This window comes from Danaus plexippus, chromosome 6 (genome assembly GCF_018135715.1).
Source record: "Danaus plexippus chromosome 6, MEX_DaPlex, whole genome shotgun sequence".
Taxonomy (NCBI): Eukaryota; Metazoa; Arthropoda; class Insecta; order Lepidoptera; family Nymphalidae; genus Danaus; species Danaus plexippus.
This window is the reverse complement of record NC_083540.1, coordinates 6,858,859-6,870,562: the sequence shown is the minus strand read 5'-3', so window position 1 is coordinate 6,870,562 and position 11,704 is coordinate 6,858,859. Positions and strand designations below refer to the sequence as shown.

The 11,704-nt window shown below is 33.7% G+C and overlaps 2 protein-coding genes across 3 annotated transcripts; one reads left to right on the top strand and one right to left on the bottom strand.

Moving 5' to 3' along the window:
• Positions 1-1,944: 1,944 nt before the first annotated feature.
• On the top strand, positions 1,945-9,394 carry LOC116778067 (DNA helicase MCM8-like). 2 transcript variants are annotated; one of them, XM_061529831.1, is made up of 16 exons: positions 1,945-2,030; positions 3,031-3,260; positions 3,330-3,562; positions 3,639-3,726; positions 3,843-3,974; positions 4,047-4,162; positions 4,288-4,392; positions 4,992-5,138; positions 5,449-5,668; positions 6,069-6,211; positions 6,824-6,963; positions 7,217-7,307; positions 7,389-7,519; positions 7,601-7,829; positions 8,234-8,395; positions 8,515-9,394. In XM_061529831.1, the coding sequence occupies exons 2-16, from the start codon at positions 3,044-3,046 to the stop codon at positions 8,707-8,709; spliced, it is 2,349 nt and encodes a 782-aa protein (XP_061385815.1). In that variant the 5' UTR covers positions 1,945-2,030; positions 3,031-3,043; the 3' UTR covers positions 8,710-9,394. The 2 variants fall into 2 exon arrangements, with proteins under 2 accessions (XP_061385815.1, XP_032527825.2); XM_032671934.2 differs by lacking the exon at positions 1,945-2,030 and having other exon boundaries at positions 2,941-3,260.
• Positions 8,894-10,841, bottom strand: LOC116778084 (protein-cysteine N-palmitoyltransferase Rasp). Its single transcript, XM_032671956.2, has 4 exons — positions 10,585-10,841; positions 9,754-10,502; positions 9,464-9,681; positions 8,894-9,399 (listed from the first exon to the last, which is right to left on the bottom strand). Exons 1-4 carry the CDS (start codon positions 10,682-10,684, stop codon positions 8,937-8,939), a joined length of 1,530 nt encoding a protein of 509 aa, XP_032527847.2. The 5' UTR covers positions 10,685-10,841; the 3' UTR covers positions 8,894-8,936.
• Between the last annotated feature and the right edge of the window lie 863 nt (positions 10,842-11,704).

Below are 11,704 nucleotides of genomic sequence, written 5' to 3'. Positions count from 1 at the left end.
TTACTTACTTAACAGGGACACACACGTTGGACGTTCTTTTTAAACAATTCTGAGCGCTTTAATATCTCCGTAGGTGTGGCAAAAATCTCTTGGTGTTTTGATGAATGCTTCTATAAGGGCAGAGGCCTTCAATTGCAACGTCACGTGTCCGAGAGTGTTGAAGTGTTGTATTGAATAATCATTTTACTTCATAAGCTTAATTTTATATTTGAAATTCAAAAACCGTTATTTCAAAATACCAATTGAGTTTTCATTTTTAGCTCGCACCTAATAAATAACACTTTTTTGAATTTAGATTATACTCGGAGGTCAAAGACTGTTTGTAATGACTACAGGCATTCAGTACTATTACGACACAATATAGTTTTTTACCAAGGTTTCGTATGATGACTCCCCAGTTCGTATCAGATAGGAGTAAATATTTGACTAGTTATTAAGGTAATAATGCATTGGTGATTTAAATTATTTCCAATCTATTGTCATTGAACCGCCTATAATAATTCATTAATTTAAATGTTAAGATATATATTATATCTTTTTATTTTAATGTTTAACATATTATTTTTTTCCATGTAGGAAATATATATTCCAATATTTCCATGGAAATATTGGAATGTAAACAATTAATCTGAACGTTTTGTCTAACTTACGAGGGGTGATCAATAAGTAATGATAATCGAGTATTTCTAGAACGCACAAAACCCCAAATTATTTTTTTTCTGCTTGCTTATTTATCCACTAGTTCAGTTTCAAAAAATTGTATAAATAGGACACCATTACCGGAAGATACATTCATTTGAATACGAACTGTCGAAGAGAAAACATCAAAATGGAGAAAAATGAAATAAGAGCTGTCATCAAGTACCTCTGCCTGAAAAAAATGTCTACCAAAGACATACACAGCGACTTAGAGGAAACATTGGGGGAGTCTGCTCCTCCATATTCCACAGTCGCACGCTGGGCAAAGGAATTTAAGCTGGGCAGAACCTCCACTGAAGATGAACATCGCGAAGGACGCCCTTCCACGTCCCTTACTGGAGAAAACGTAAAAAAAGTGGAAGATATCGTGTTGGCCGATCGAAGGGTGACCGTAAGGCATGTAGCTGAGGTCACAGGGATCTCCTATGGCAGCGTTCAAAAAATCATTGTCAACGAAATGCATATGAAAAAGGTCTCTGCGCGTTGGGTGCCGAGAATGTTAACCGACGAGCAAAAAAAGAAACGAGTCGACATTTCGAGGGTGAATCTTCAAAAGTTCCAGGCCGATAAGGAAAATTTTTTGTCGCGTTTTGTGACCATGGACGAGACCTGGATCCACCACTTTGATCCCGAAACCAAACAACAATCAATGACTTGGAAACGAGCTTCCTCACCAACGCCGAAGAAATTCAAAGTGTCAAGTTCAGCGGGAAAGGTTATGGCGTCTGTTTTCCGGGATGCAGAAGGAATTATTATGGTGGAATATTTGGAAAAGGGGGCCACTATAACAGGCTCTTACTACGCAGACCAAATAAGAAGATTGCGAGAGGCTATTAAGTCAAAAAGACGCGGTAAACTGCGCGCTAGAGTGCTGTTTCACCAAGACAACGCCCCGGCTCACAAAGCCGCAGTTGCGATGGCTGCCATTGAAGAAATGGGGTTCGAACTGCTCGAACACCCTCCCTATTCGCCAGATCTAGCTCCCAGTGACTTCTACCTCTTTCCTCGGCTCAAAGAACATCTCCGGGGCAACAAATTTGAGGACAATAGTGAAGTGATGGCCGCAGTAGAGGCATTTTTGGAGGGTCAAGACAAAGAATTTTTTTCTAAGGGAATAATGGGTTTAGAAAAAAGATACACTAAATGTATTAACTTGTTAGGAGACTATGTTGAAAAATAAAATAGTTTTTTTTATCTTATAGTTCTGTTTCATATTGATTATCATTACTTATTGATCACCCCTCGTATCTTGACTGTTGTGAAAAACGATTTAAAAAATTTCGAAAGCAGAAGGTGGTCTGAATAAAGATTTTGTTCAAGTTACTAGGCAGGTGAGTTGTTTTATAAACTAAATAAGACCCAGTTTTAAAATATTGCAGTGATTTAAAATAAATTGCGACTTAGACATAATTAGCATCAGGTGAATTTCTTTATGTTCCGAATCATTGAATTAATTGAATTGTATGTGATAAAAAATAACCAACAAACTATAACAAAACATTTGTTATTAAAGATGAATGATGTTCTGTCTCGTTGTGTCTTTTACGACTTCGAAGAATTAACGAATACAAGAGGTTAGTTTATTATACGAATTCAAGAAAAATACCACAAGGAATCCCGAAAACGATACAAGTGCATATGAATGTACACATTATTTATTAATAAGTTCTTCATACTTTCTGGCCAATCCATTTGTTCAATAATTTTACTCTCCTCCTTTTAAACGCCCAACCCAATACTCATATATGTCATGAAGTAGTTGTAGAGAAGCTATTTTATGAGTATAGAAGAACGAGGATAATTACCTGAATATTCTATTCCCTAATATCCTATTCCCAAGGTATAATACCCATACCTATTACCTTAGTTTTGAAAGTAAGAATAAAGGTAAATTCTAATAAAGAGAAACAAATTCGTGTACCAGAAATAAAAACGAATATTAAAATAAAACGTATTTATTTAATATTTTATTTAATTATAATAATGCTTATTTATGATTTTATCTGACATATTTATCTATGTATTTGTTTATCGACATTTTCGACTGCAGCGATCCCTATTATTTCTATTTATTAGTATAATACCAAAACCTACTAATTAATATTAAAAGTCTACCGTGACAATACACGACTGAACCAATGACCAATGTATCTCTAGTCTTATATCTACCCATAACAACCGATAACACTTCAAAAGGCGCGTAATATGATTTTCAAATGTCAATGTCATATTGAATTTAAGTTGATTGTTGATATCATTTAATAAATATATAAATAAGAAGAGGATATCTTTAATTAAGAACATAACATAAATATAATTTATTGTATCTAGTGTGAAGATAAATATGCGACGAAATTGGAGAGGTCGTTATAGAAACAATTGGTACCGCGGAAATAATCGCCGAAAAGTTACTACAGAGAGTAGTAGCTCAAATAGTTTTGACAATTCTTCAGGCTCAGTTTTAAATTCCAGTGCTTCAAGAGCTCCAGCTGCACAGTTACCAATTGTTATACCTATTTTCTCAAATAAAGATGTATGGAAACTATACTTTCCCATGGATGGTAACTATTTCTTACTTCTACCTCAGGTATCTTGTTCACAAATACAATTTAACTTTTCGATTATTTTAGATCAACAATCAAAAGCCGATATGTCTGAAAATATTGATTGTTTTAAACAATATATACAAAAGAATAGAAGTTTATTTGATTTAGAAAAAATAGATCATACTCGAAGTGTGGCACTGGACATGCAATGTTTATTAAGCGATTCTGACTTTAGTAATAAGTGGTCCAAGTTTCAAGCTGATTTGTTTGAGAAACCAGAAAGGACTCTTCGTCTGTTAGAATATTGTTTCCATGAGGTATAACATATTTTCTTCTTTTATGACTTTCTTTTTGTGATTCATAAATCAATTATTATAAAAATATACTTTGTAGACATTTAAATGTGAAGCGAAAATAAAAGTTAGAATATTGAACCATGAGCCAGTTATTCCAATTGCCAATCTCAAAGTTAATTATTTTGGTATGTATTATCTAAAACAGCATATAAATATGCCTTACATATAAATGTAATTTTGTAAAAGTATAATTTAGGCGGTTTGTAACTTTAAAAAATTTTTTTTTGATAAATTCATTTAGGAAAACTGGTGACAATCAAAGGAACTGTTATAAAAGTGGGTAGTGTCGGCTTAATTTGTAACGCCATGGCATTTGAGTGTTCCAGCTGTCATAGTGTACAAGCTGTTATGCAACCCCAGGGTGTATTTACTGGTAAACGCAACTAAAATTATACCATATTTGCAGTTGCATATGACAAGTATTAAATGCATTATTATTGTTCAGCTCCAAACTTCTGTCAAAGCTGTAAGAGCGGCTACAAATTCGAACCTCTTCAATCCTCTCCATTCACTAACACAAACGACTGGCAAGTTGCCAAGATACAAGAAATACAATCACAGGTGAATATGTAAAAATCTAATTCCTCACCAATTTTATATACATTCATGTATTCGTGTATAGTAATTGACAGTTTTTGGTGTAGTAAAAAGTTTACTCTACACATACAATTAATTATCTGTTGCAGAGTTTGTCCGGGACCATTCCGAGGACGGTGGAAATTGAACTCCAAGGTGATTTAGTGGGCAGTGCGTGCCCTGGTGATGTCCTATCTGTAACAGGAATTGTACAGGTCTGTTAATAATTTAACGTTCTTACGTAACAAACCAATAATTGTTCATATTGATTTTATCATAAGGATACAAATTTTAGTCTTATGATTTTAAGTCGCGATGACGTAATGATAGTAGTCGTGGTGGCCTGGAGGTTAAAGGCCCGCCTCTGGCAACCTGGCAAGTACCAATGTGATCTGTTCCGAGTCATATGTACTTTCTAACAGTATTTAGACACCACTGACGGACGGTGAAGGAAAACATCGTGAGGAAACCTGGTCTTATAATTTCAAATTATAAGATTGAAATCGCCAACCCATGTTGAGCAGGCGTGGTGATTAATGCTCCAACCTTCTCCATGTTAAAAGAGGCCTTTGCTTAGCAGTGGGCTCCGATAGGCTGATGATGATGATGATTTTAATACCTAATATATTAGAACATGTTATTTTTTGCTACATTCATTACTTGTGAACACCATGTAGGTTACGTATTTAGTGTGTATATGTGTGTAGATTATGTTTATGTTATATTTTGTAATAATAGCATTAATGGCAGTAATTATTTTAACAAGATAGTTTAAAACTTACCAATATAAAAAAATCATAATCTTATATCAAAGGTTCGTGGCGAGAGCAAGGGCGGTGAAGATGGTCGGAGAGCTGCAAGATTATTACAGTTATATATTGAAGCGGTATCTATCCACAGCCAAAGGAATCTGAGTAATCCAACATTGACGTTCACAATAAAAGATTATTATGCTATTCAGGTAGAGTAATAACTATGAAGACTTCTAAATGGAACTAGTTTTTTTGGAATTACTAAGCTTATTTTATTATTTGAAAAAAACTTGGTCAACAAGACTAACTGATAGACGTCCACATCTCGTCTGCCCGTGATCACGGTTGCTGCAAAGTAACGGAAACGTCGGGATATTTTAGATTTTTTAAAATTATTAAAATACGCCTAGCAAGCCGAAAAATATTAGTTTCATTTTAATAGAACACTAGCGAAATTCTTAGATCTCATTAATAAAGACTTAATATTTTAATATTCATAAGAAAGCAACTTTTTAATAGGAAATTCACGCCTCGGAGGACGTCTTCCGACTCCTAGTGCACTCCTTATGCCCATCTATATTCGGCCACGAAGCGGTTAAAGCTGGTTTACTTTTGGGACTCTTTGGAGGAACTGAGTATGACAACGGCACCAGATCTAATCCTCACATACTAATAGTGGGAGACCCGGGTCTGGGAAAGTCGCAACTGCTACAAGCCGCTGCACACGCGGCGCCCAGAGGTTAGCAATTCGTATATCTTAACCTTTCTAACCTGATACGATTTATTTGTCCAAAAACCTCCACCTAACTTTATGAATCGTCAACCTAACAACTTTGGGACGAATATGTTTCTTGGGAGTAGCTAAACTTCTGCGAAATGACAGAATTTTTCTATAGAAAGAATCCTTTCAATTAATACTTCATTAATATTACAACGATTTCTTGCAAAAGAGAATAATTCAAGCACAAGTGGGATATAGAACGAAAAGTTCATTTTTATTTGTTAAGCGATCGGGAAGTCATGTTAGCGCTTCTAGTATCGTATTTGAATTAAAATTCTTTGAAGTTACCCTCTCTATTTACTTTAAGTTCTGGTTTTGGAAGTTACATTGAGGTATGTGACAAAATATATTTTTTTAGGAGTCTATGTATGCGGTTCTTCGGCATCAGCTGGTGGACTAACGGTCGCCCTGGGTCGGGAGGCTGGTGGGGACTTCGCCCTCGAGGCCGGGGCTCTTGTGCTCGCTGACAAAGGAGTGTGCTGTGTGGATGAACTGGATAAAGTAAGATTTATGTATTTTCATAGAGTTTCTGGCACAATTCTTCACAAAACACACGATGGTGTTGAAGCACGACAATCGTCGGTAAGTTCTTCAACTTTCACTTCGGATAGAGTTGACCCTCATATATCCCATGGTGAACCATTGACTGGAACCTACCAGGAGTCCATTGACATCCGGACACCTGCGATGGACCCGGCACCCGCACGGTAAATCCATGCAATTCTGAGGATTTTCGCCTCAAAAATGACTCTTTCTTTGTAATTTTTATCATGATAGAAAGTAGGTTTCTGATAATCTTTTTACTGTCTTAATGTGAAATAATCAGATTCATAATATTTATGAAATATAAAAAACAAGGTCCTATATTAAGGTGCGAGGTGACAAAATTACGCTATGAGCTGATCAATTGATGGTCAATTAGGCTGATTGTTCATTGCTGCTTGACGAGGATATAACATTTACGAGCTAAGGTTTTATTAGCATTATAAACACGCACTATATATGCAAAACTACTAATGTACAGAAAACACATATATTTACTTTATTAATACCGCTTGTATTCGCTAAGGCGGCGCGACGATAATGTATTCAAGCTAGTGAATTGACTTCCAGATGAGCGCCCATCACAGTAGTTTGTTGGAGGCCATGGAACAGCGACGTGTGAGTGTCGCTAAAGGTGGAGTTGTTTGCAGTCTACCAGCTCGAGCCACGGTACTCGCCGCTGCTAACCCAGCAGCCGGATCGTACAATCGGTACGTACGTGACAACGAAACGAGATAAATTTTGTAAACATTTATATGCGTTCGAGTTCCATTACAGATATTTCAAAGCTTACTTTGTTTAATAAATACAGTAAATACTCAATGATAAACTTATATGCTTTCAATATTTTCAGAAATAAATAGTTGACATATTTGTATGTTATTTTTCTTTATTTACATCAAAATAATAATGTCAGCGTTGTCAGAAATATGCTAGAAACTTTCAAATCATCATATTTTTCAGATCTAAAACGGTGTCTGAGAATTTAAAACTAAATTCAGCTTTATTATCAAGATTCGATCTAGTTTTTATATTGTTGGACCAACCTGATGAGGTAACATTGTTAAACAATGTCTGTATACAGAAAATATGTGGACTATTTCAAAATTATTCATATATTAAATTAAAATTTCAGAAAATCGACGCTATGCTCTCCGAACACGTGTTGGCTCTTCATTCACGTTCTAAAAGTAAAAGAAAACAAGATGGAGTAAGCCAACTCAATGCTGTAAATTCAAGTCAACCAGACACCGACGTGCCTTTGAGGTGAGAAATTATTACAAGCCTCACCATATTCATTAACTTTTATTTGCCACAAAAAATAATTAAGTAAAATAATCTTCGCAGTCAAAGATTACGTCTCAAATCTGGAGAAATAATTGACACCTTACCACTGGTACTGCTCCGGAAATATATAGCGTATGCAAGGAGATACGTCCATCCGAAATTAAGTTCGGAGGCAGCGAATATTCTACAAGATTTCTATTTAGAACTCAGGAACAATCACCAGAGTGTTTACAATGACGGAGCTCCCATCACCACCAGGCAACTCGAGGCGTGCATAAGACTGACTCAGGTAATCTTTTAACTATCATTATTGTTAACGACATCTATGATCAAAGAGAGAAATTTAAATGAACCTAAATATATCATTGTAAAGTAACCATTTTACAAGACCTCTCCGTGATCACGGTTGTTGGAAAATTATCAAACGTCGGGAAAGCTTAGTTAGAAAAACACGCTAATTTAATCCGACAAGTATGGTTCAATTTAAAATCTTCTATTACAACATTTTAAATGGATTTCCTTTGGAAAGATATTACAGCTATAAAAAAGGATTTTCAGGATTATTTGTTAAGACTGATTGCTTTTCATCACTCACTGAACCTTCACAGTTATATACATATTTGCTAAAAAAAAAAAAAACATTTCTATCCAGCCTATATGAACGGGAACACTTTAATTCGGTTAAATTTTTAGGCACGAGCCAGAGTCAATTTAAGAGAGGAAGCGACGGCCCGAGACGCGCTTGACGTAATAAGCCTCGTTAAACACAGCTTAATGGACACGTTCAGTGACGAATTCGGAAATATACAATTATCGCGGTCGATCAACGGATCGGGAGTCAGTTCACGAAATAAGGTATTATATATCTTATGCCAAATAAAATGCTATAAGATTTAAATCTTGCATTTATCTAAAAATTATTGATAGAAAATTTCTCAATATGTTTGATTTTACATCAATTTCTATGTGTACAGGTTAAGAATTTCTTAGATGTGCTAACAAGAAGATCCCACCAGTTAAGCAAAGATGTTTTTAGTCGTCAAGAACTGATACAGATACACAAGGCTGCTGGCGTCGCTGGCGACGCGAACGACCTCATAGAAGCTATGCATATACATTCCTATCTCTTACTTAAAGGATCTAATATGTATCAATTAGTGGCTATTTAATACATTCAATCACACAACTACCAAAAATTAGCTAAAATATTCATAAGTTAATTTTGCTACAGGATTCTGTTCTTACATAAAATAAAAATCAAATCGTTACTTTTATCGCTGGTGAAAGTGCAAAAAAAATTTTTTATAGGTGTTAATGGATAAGTAATAAATTTTTATTAAAATAAAACGAAACTTATTCTTAAATGTATATATCACGCCAATGTTAACAACCAGTCTTAAACAGTGCCTCTGGCAGGAACATTTTCTAGATACATAGATACTTGACAACAACTGTACAAGGAAACACTTAATATAAGGAAGTTTAACAGAGTAGGTTGGGAAAAACATTCAAAAAATAAATTACCAACTTCACTACCAGCAAATAAATAAAAATTTGAAACGGCTGAAAGTGCTAGTAATGGTGAACATAATAGTGCAATAAAACGGGTTTCCATAGCCTCTGTTTTTAGAAAATTAACTCTAAATTGTTGATATATCTCATGTTTTGATATAGCCTTTCCAAAGTGTTCTAGGGTGATCCCCGAGTAGTTCAGTACCGACCATACCAGTATATGCCATACGGTCCCATGCCAAACAAACACAAAGAGGAATGTGGCTAGAGAAGCAAGTAACTTGCAGGCCGTTTTGGATAATTTGCAATATTTGATTAGCGAGTCATAACCAGGTTTGTAAATGTACCTAAAAACATTTTCGAAATGACATTCTGTACTTGAAAAATATTTTAAGTGTACCATCAACATACTTTACTAAAAATCTATATAATCCGACATCAAAATGCCGCCACATCTGTGAGTACACATGGATTCTTGCTATACATCTAGGATTTGGGGGAGGCTCCATATTGTCCAACCTGGCATAAGCTGCAGTAGTACCATATGATATAACATACTTTATGTGAAATTCCAAACCCATCCAGAGTCCACCACCGCAGAGGGCTATTGTGGGTAATTTTTTAATGAGCTGAAGATACAAAACATTTTATTTTACTTTTTATCAAGCAATATTTTCATTAAATTAAATTGAAAATCTTACCTCCATATTGTCCTGCATAGCAAAGAAATATATGTAATGGAACATCAGATCTAATACAAATGTATAGAATTGGAAAAGCAACATATCCATGGCGAACCTTTTCAGCCGTGTCAGTAATTTCATTTTTGAATTAAAACTTTTTTCAAAATCATCATAGAGAATGATCGGCCCGGTATATAACAACGGCAAGTACAATATGTAACTAAAAAGATTTACTAAATCTTGCCAGATGTGAATCTTATTTGTTTTTCTTTCTAAATAATCTAAACAAAAGGTTATACATCGTAGCTCAATCCAAGCCACGCTGAATAAAAGAAGATAAACTTCTTCATCTTGTAAATTTTCATGGTCCAGAAAATTCCAAAAGTAATATTTGTATTTCAATGAATTATAGCTTAAGAGTAATAAAATACTTGTAAACCAAATGCTTAATTTTTTACCACCACACAATAAAATTAAATAATATATCACAGGTTGAATTACTATAATAATCACTTGTCTTAAGCCCATGTAGAATGATATAAAAGTGAGGCTGGATAAAATATACCAGTACTTGAGAATTGATACACATGAATAACGTATTAATTCCGAAATAATGAACTGAATCAATAAGTACTGCCAAGAACTTATAATAAAGTATTTCCAAGTGCTCCATTCAATATCTGAAACATCTTTTAATTTGGAGGTAATACTCCAACCTGGTTGTAAGTCACTTAATTTGTGATATTCACTGTTATGTTTTAAAATATCTGAAACAATATCCATACAAATATTAATACATCGTATTCAGAAAAATCAAATAAATACTTAAGTTTTTGAAGTAGCTGTTACCATTTTGTGCTTCTATTAATTTATATAAGGAGAATAGATTAGCGGAAATCCAAATACAAAAGTAAAGTTTAATTTCACATGATTTTATTTTATATTCCATTTTATTTACAAAAACTAGAATTTATTCACGACATTTTAAACGAAGTTGTTACCCGCCGAATCCCATTTTGGTATGTCTTATTGTTGAAACATGTAAATATAAAATGCTTTAACGTCAGATTATCAAATTGCCAAAGACTTTTTGAAATTGAATATGTATTTGGTATCTGTGGCTAATTACTTTAGTGAGGTCGGCTCAAAATAAAAAATATCGATAAAAATCTTCATATTTAGTTGATCAACTTAAATAAAAATTATGAAAGGTAAAGGGCACTAACATAATTAAGATATATTAATTAAAATTACTTGAGTAAAAATATCTTGTTTATTAAATCATTTATTATTTTATGCAACGATGTAATAAAAATCTTACAAATAATTTATTTAATAAAAATCTTAAAGTCAAAGGCATTTAAGAAAAAATAATATTTTAAATATCTACTTCTGAATATACTTAATTTTTTTTTGATTAAGTTTTACCTTGCGATCAAATAAAAATACTAGATATATGTTTTAATCATTCTAATATTGATATATTTATTTAGGATCAATTCATGATTGCTTCTGTGACAGTGATCAGTTCATGATTGCTTCAGATCACCATTGTATTTTCATATCATTAATTCATGAAATTAGAACTTATTTGTTATATATGTATTAAACATTTGCAATATTGCAAATAGTCAAATGTTATATTATTCTTTGGTGAGATATTAGGTGATGTTAAATTTTATGTCATTGTCAAATGTCAATCAATATAAACTAATACTCTACCAATCTAAGCTACTAGCTATTACTAGCTACGTCCTTTCTTCTAAAGAATACAAGGATTGTAACTACAGCAACCTCCACATTTTTACTTTAAGGAATCTTATTTGAACTACGGTCAAAGGTGCAAAAATAAAATAACATTGTTAAATCAAACATCGCCTTTGTGTTTTCTCTGTACTTATCATTGCCGACTCCTTTCTTGTTTTCTATTTTTTCATATGGAGAATGCCACAACTAAATAACCGAAACG

What these genes read in the sequence shown, in the direction of transcription:
- LOC116778067 (XM_061529831.1), top strand. Translation starts at nt 3,044, where the DNA reads ATGCGACGAAATTGGAGAGGTCGTTATAGAAACAATTGGTACCGCGGA. An exon ending in AAGATTATTATGCTATTCAG is followed by an intron (nt 5,139 to 5,448) that starts GTAGAGTAATAA and finishes ACTTTTTAATAG; the next exon opens with GAAATTCACGCCTCGGAGGA. An exon ending in GCAGCCGGATCGTACAATCG is followed by an intron (nt 6,964 to 7,216) that starts GTACGTACGTGA and finishes CATATTTTTCAG; the next exon opens with ATCTAAAACGGTGTCTGAGA.
- LOC116778084 (XM_032671956.2), bottom strand. Translation starts at nt 10,684, where the DNA reads ATGGAATATAAAATAAAATCATGTGAAATTAAACTTTACTTTTGTATT. An exon ending in ATTAATAGAAGCACAAAATG is followed by an intron (nt 10,503 to 10,584) that starts GTAACAGCTACT and finishes ATATTGTTTCAG; the next exon opens with ATATTTTAAAACATAACAGT. An exon ending in CTATGCAGGACAATATGGAG is followed by an intron (nt 9,682 to 9,753) that starts GTAAGATTTTCA and finishes TTGTATCTTCAG; the next exon opens with CTCATTAAAAAATTACCCAC.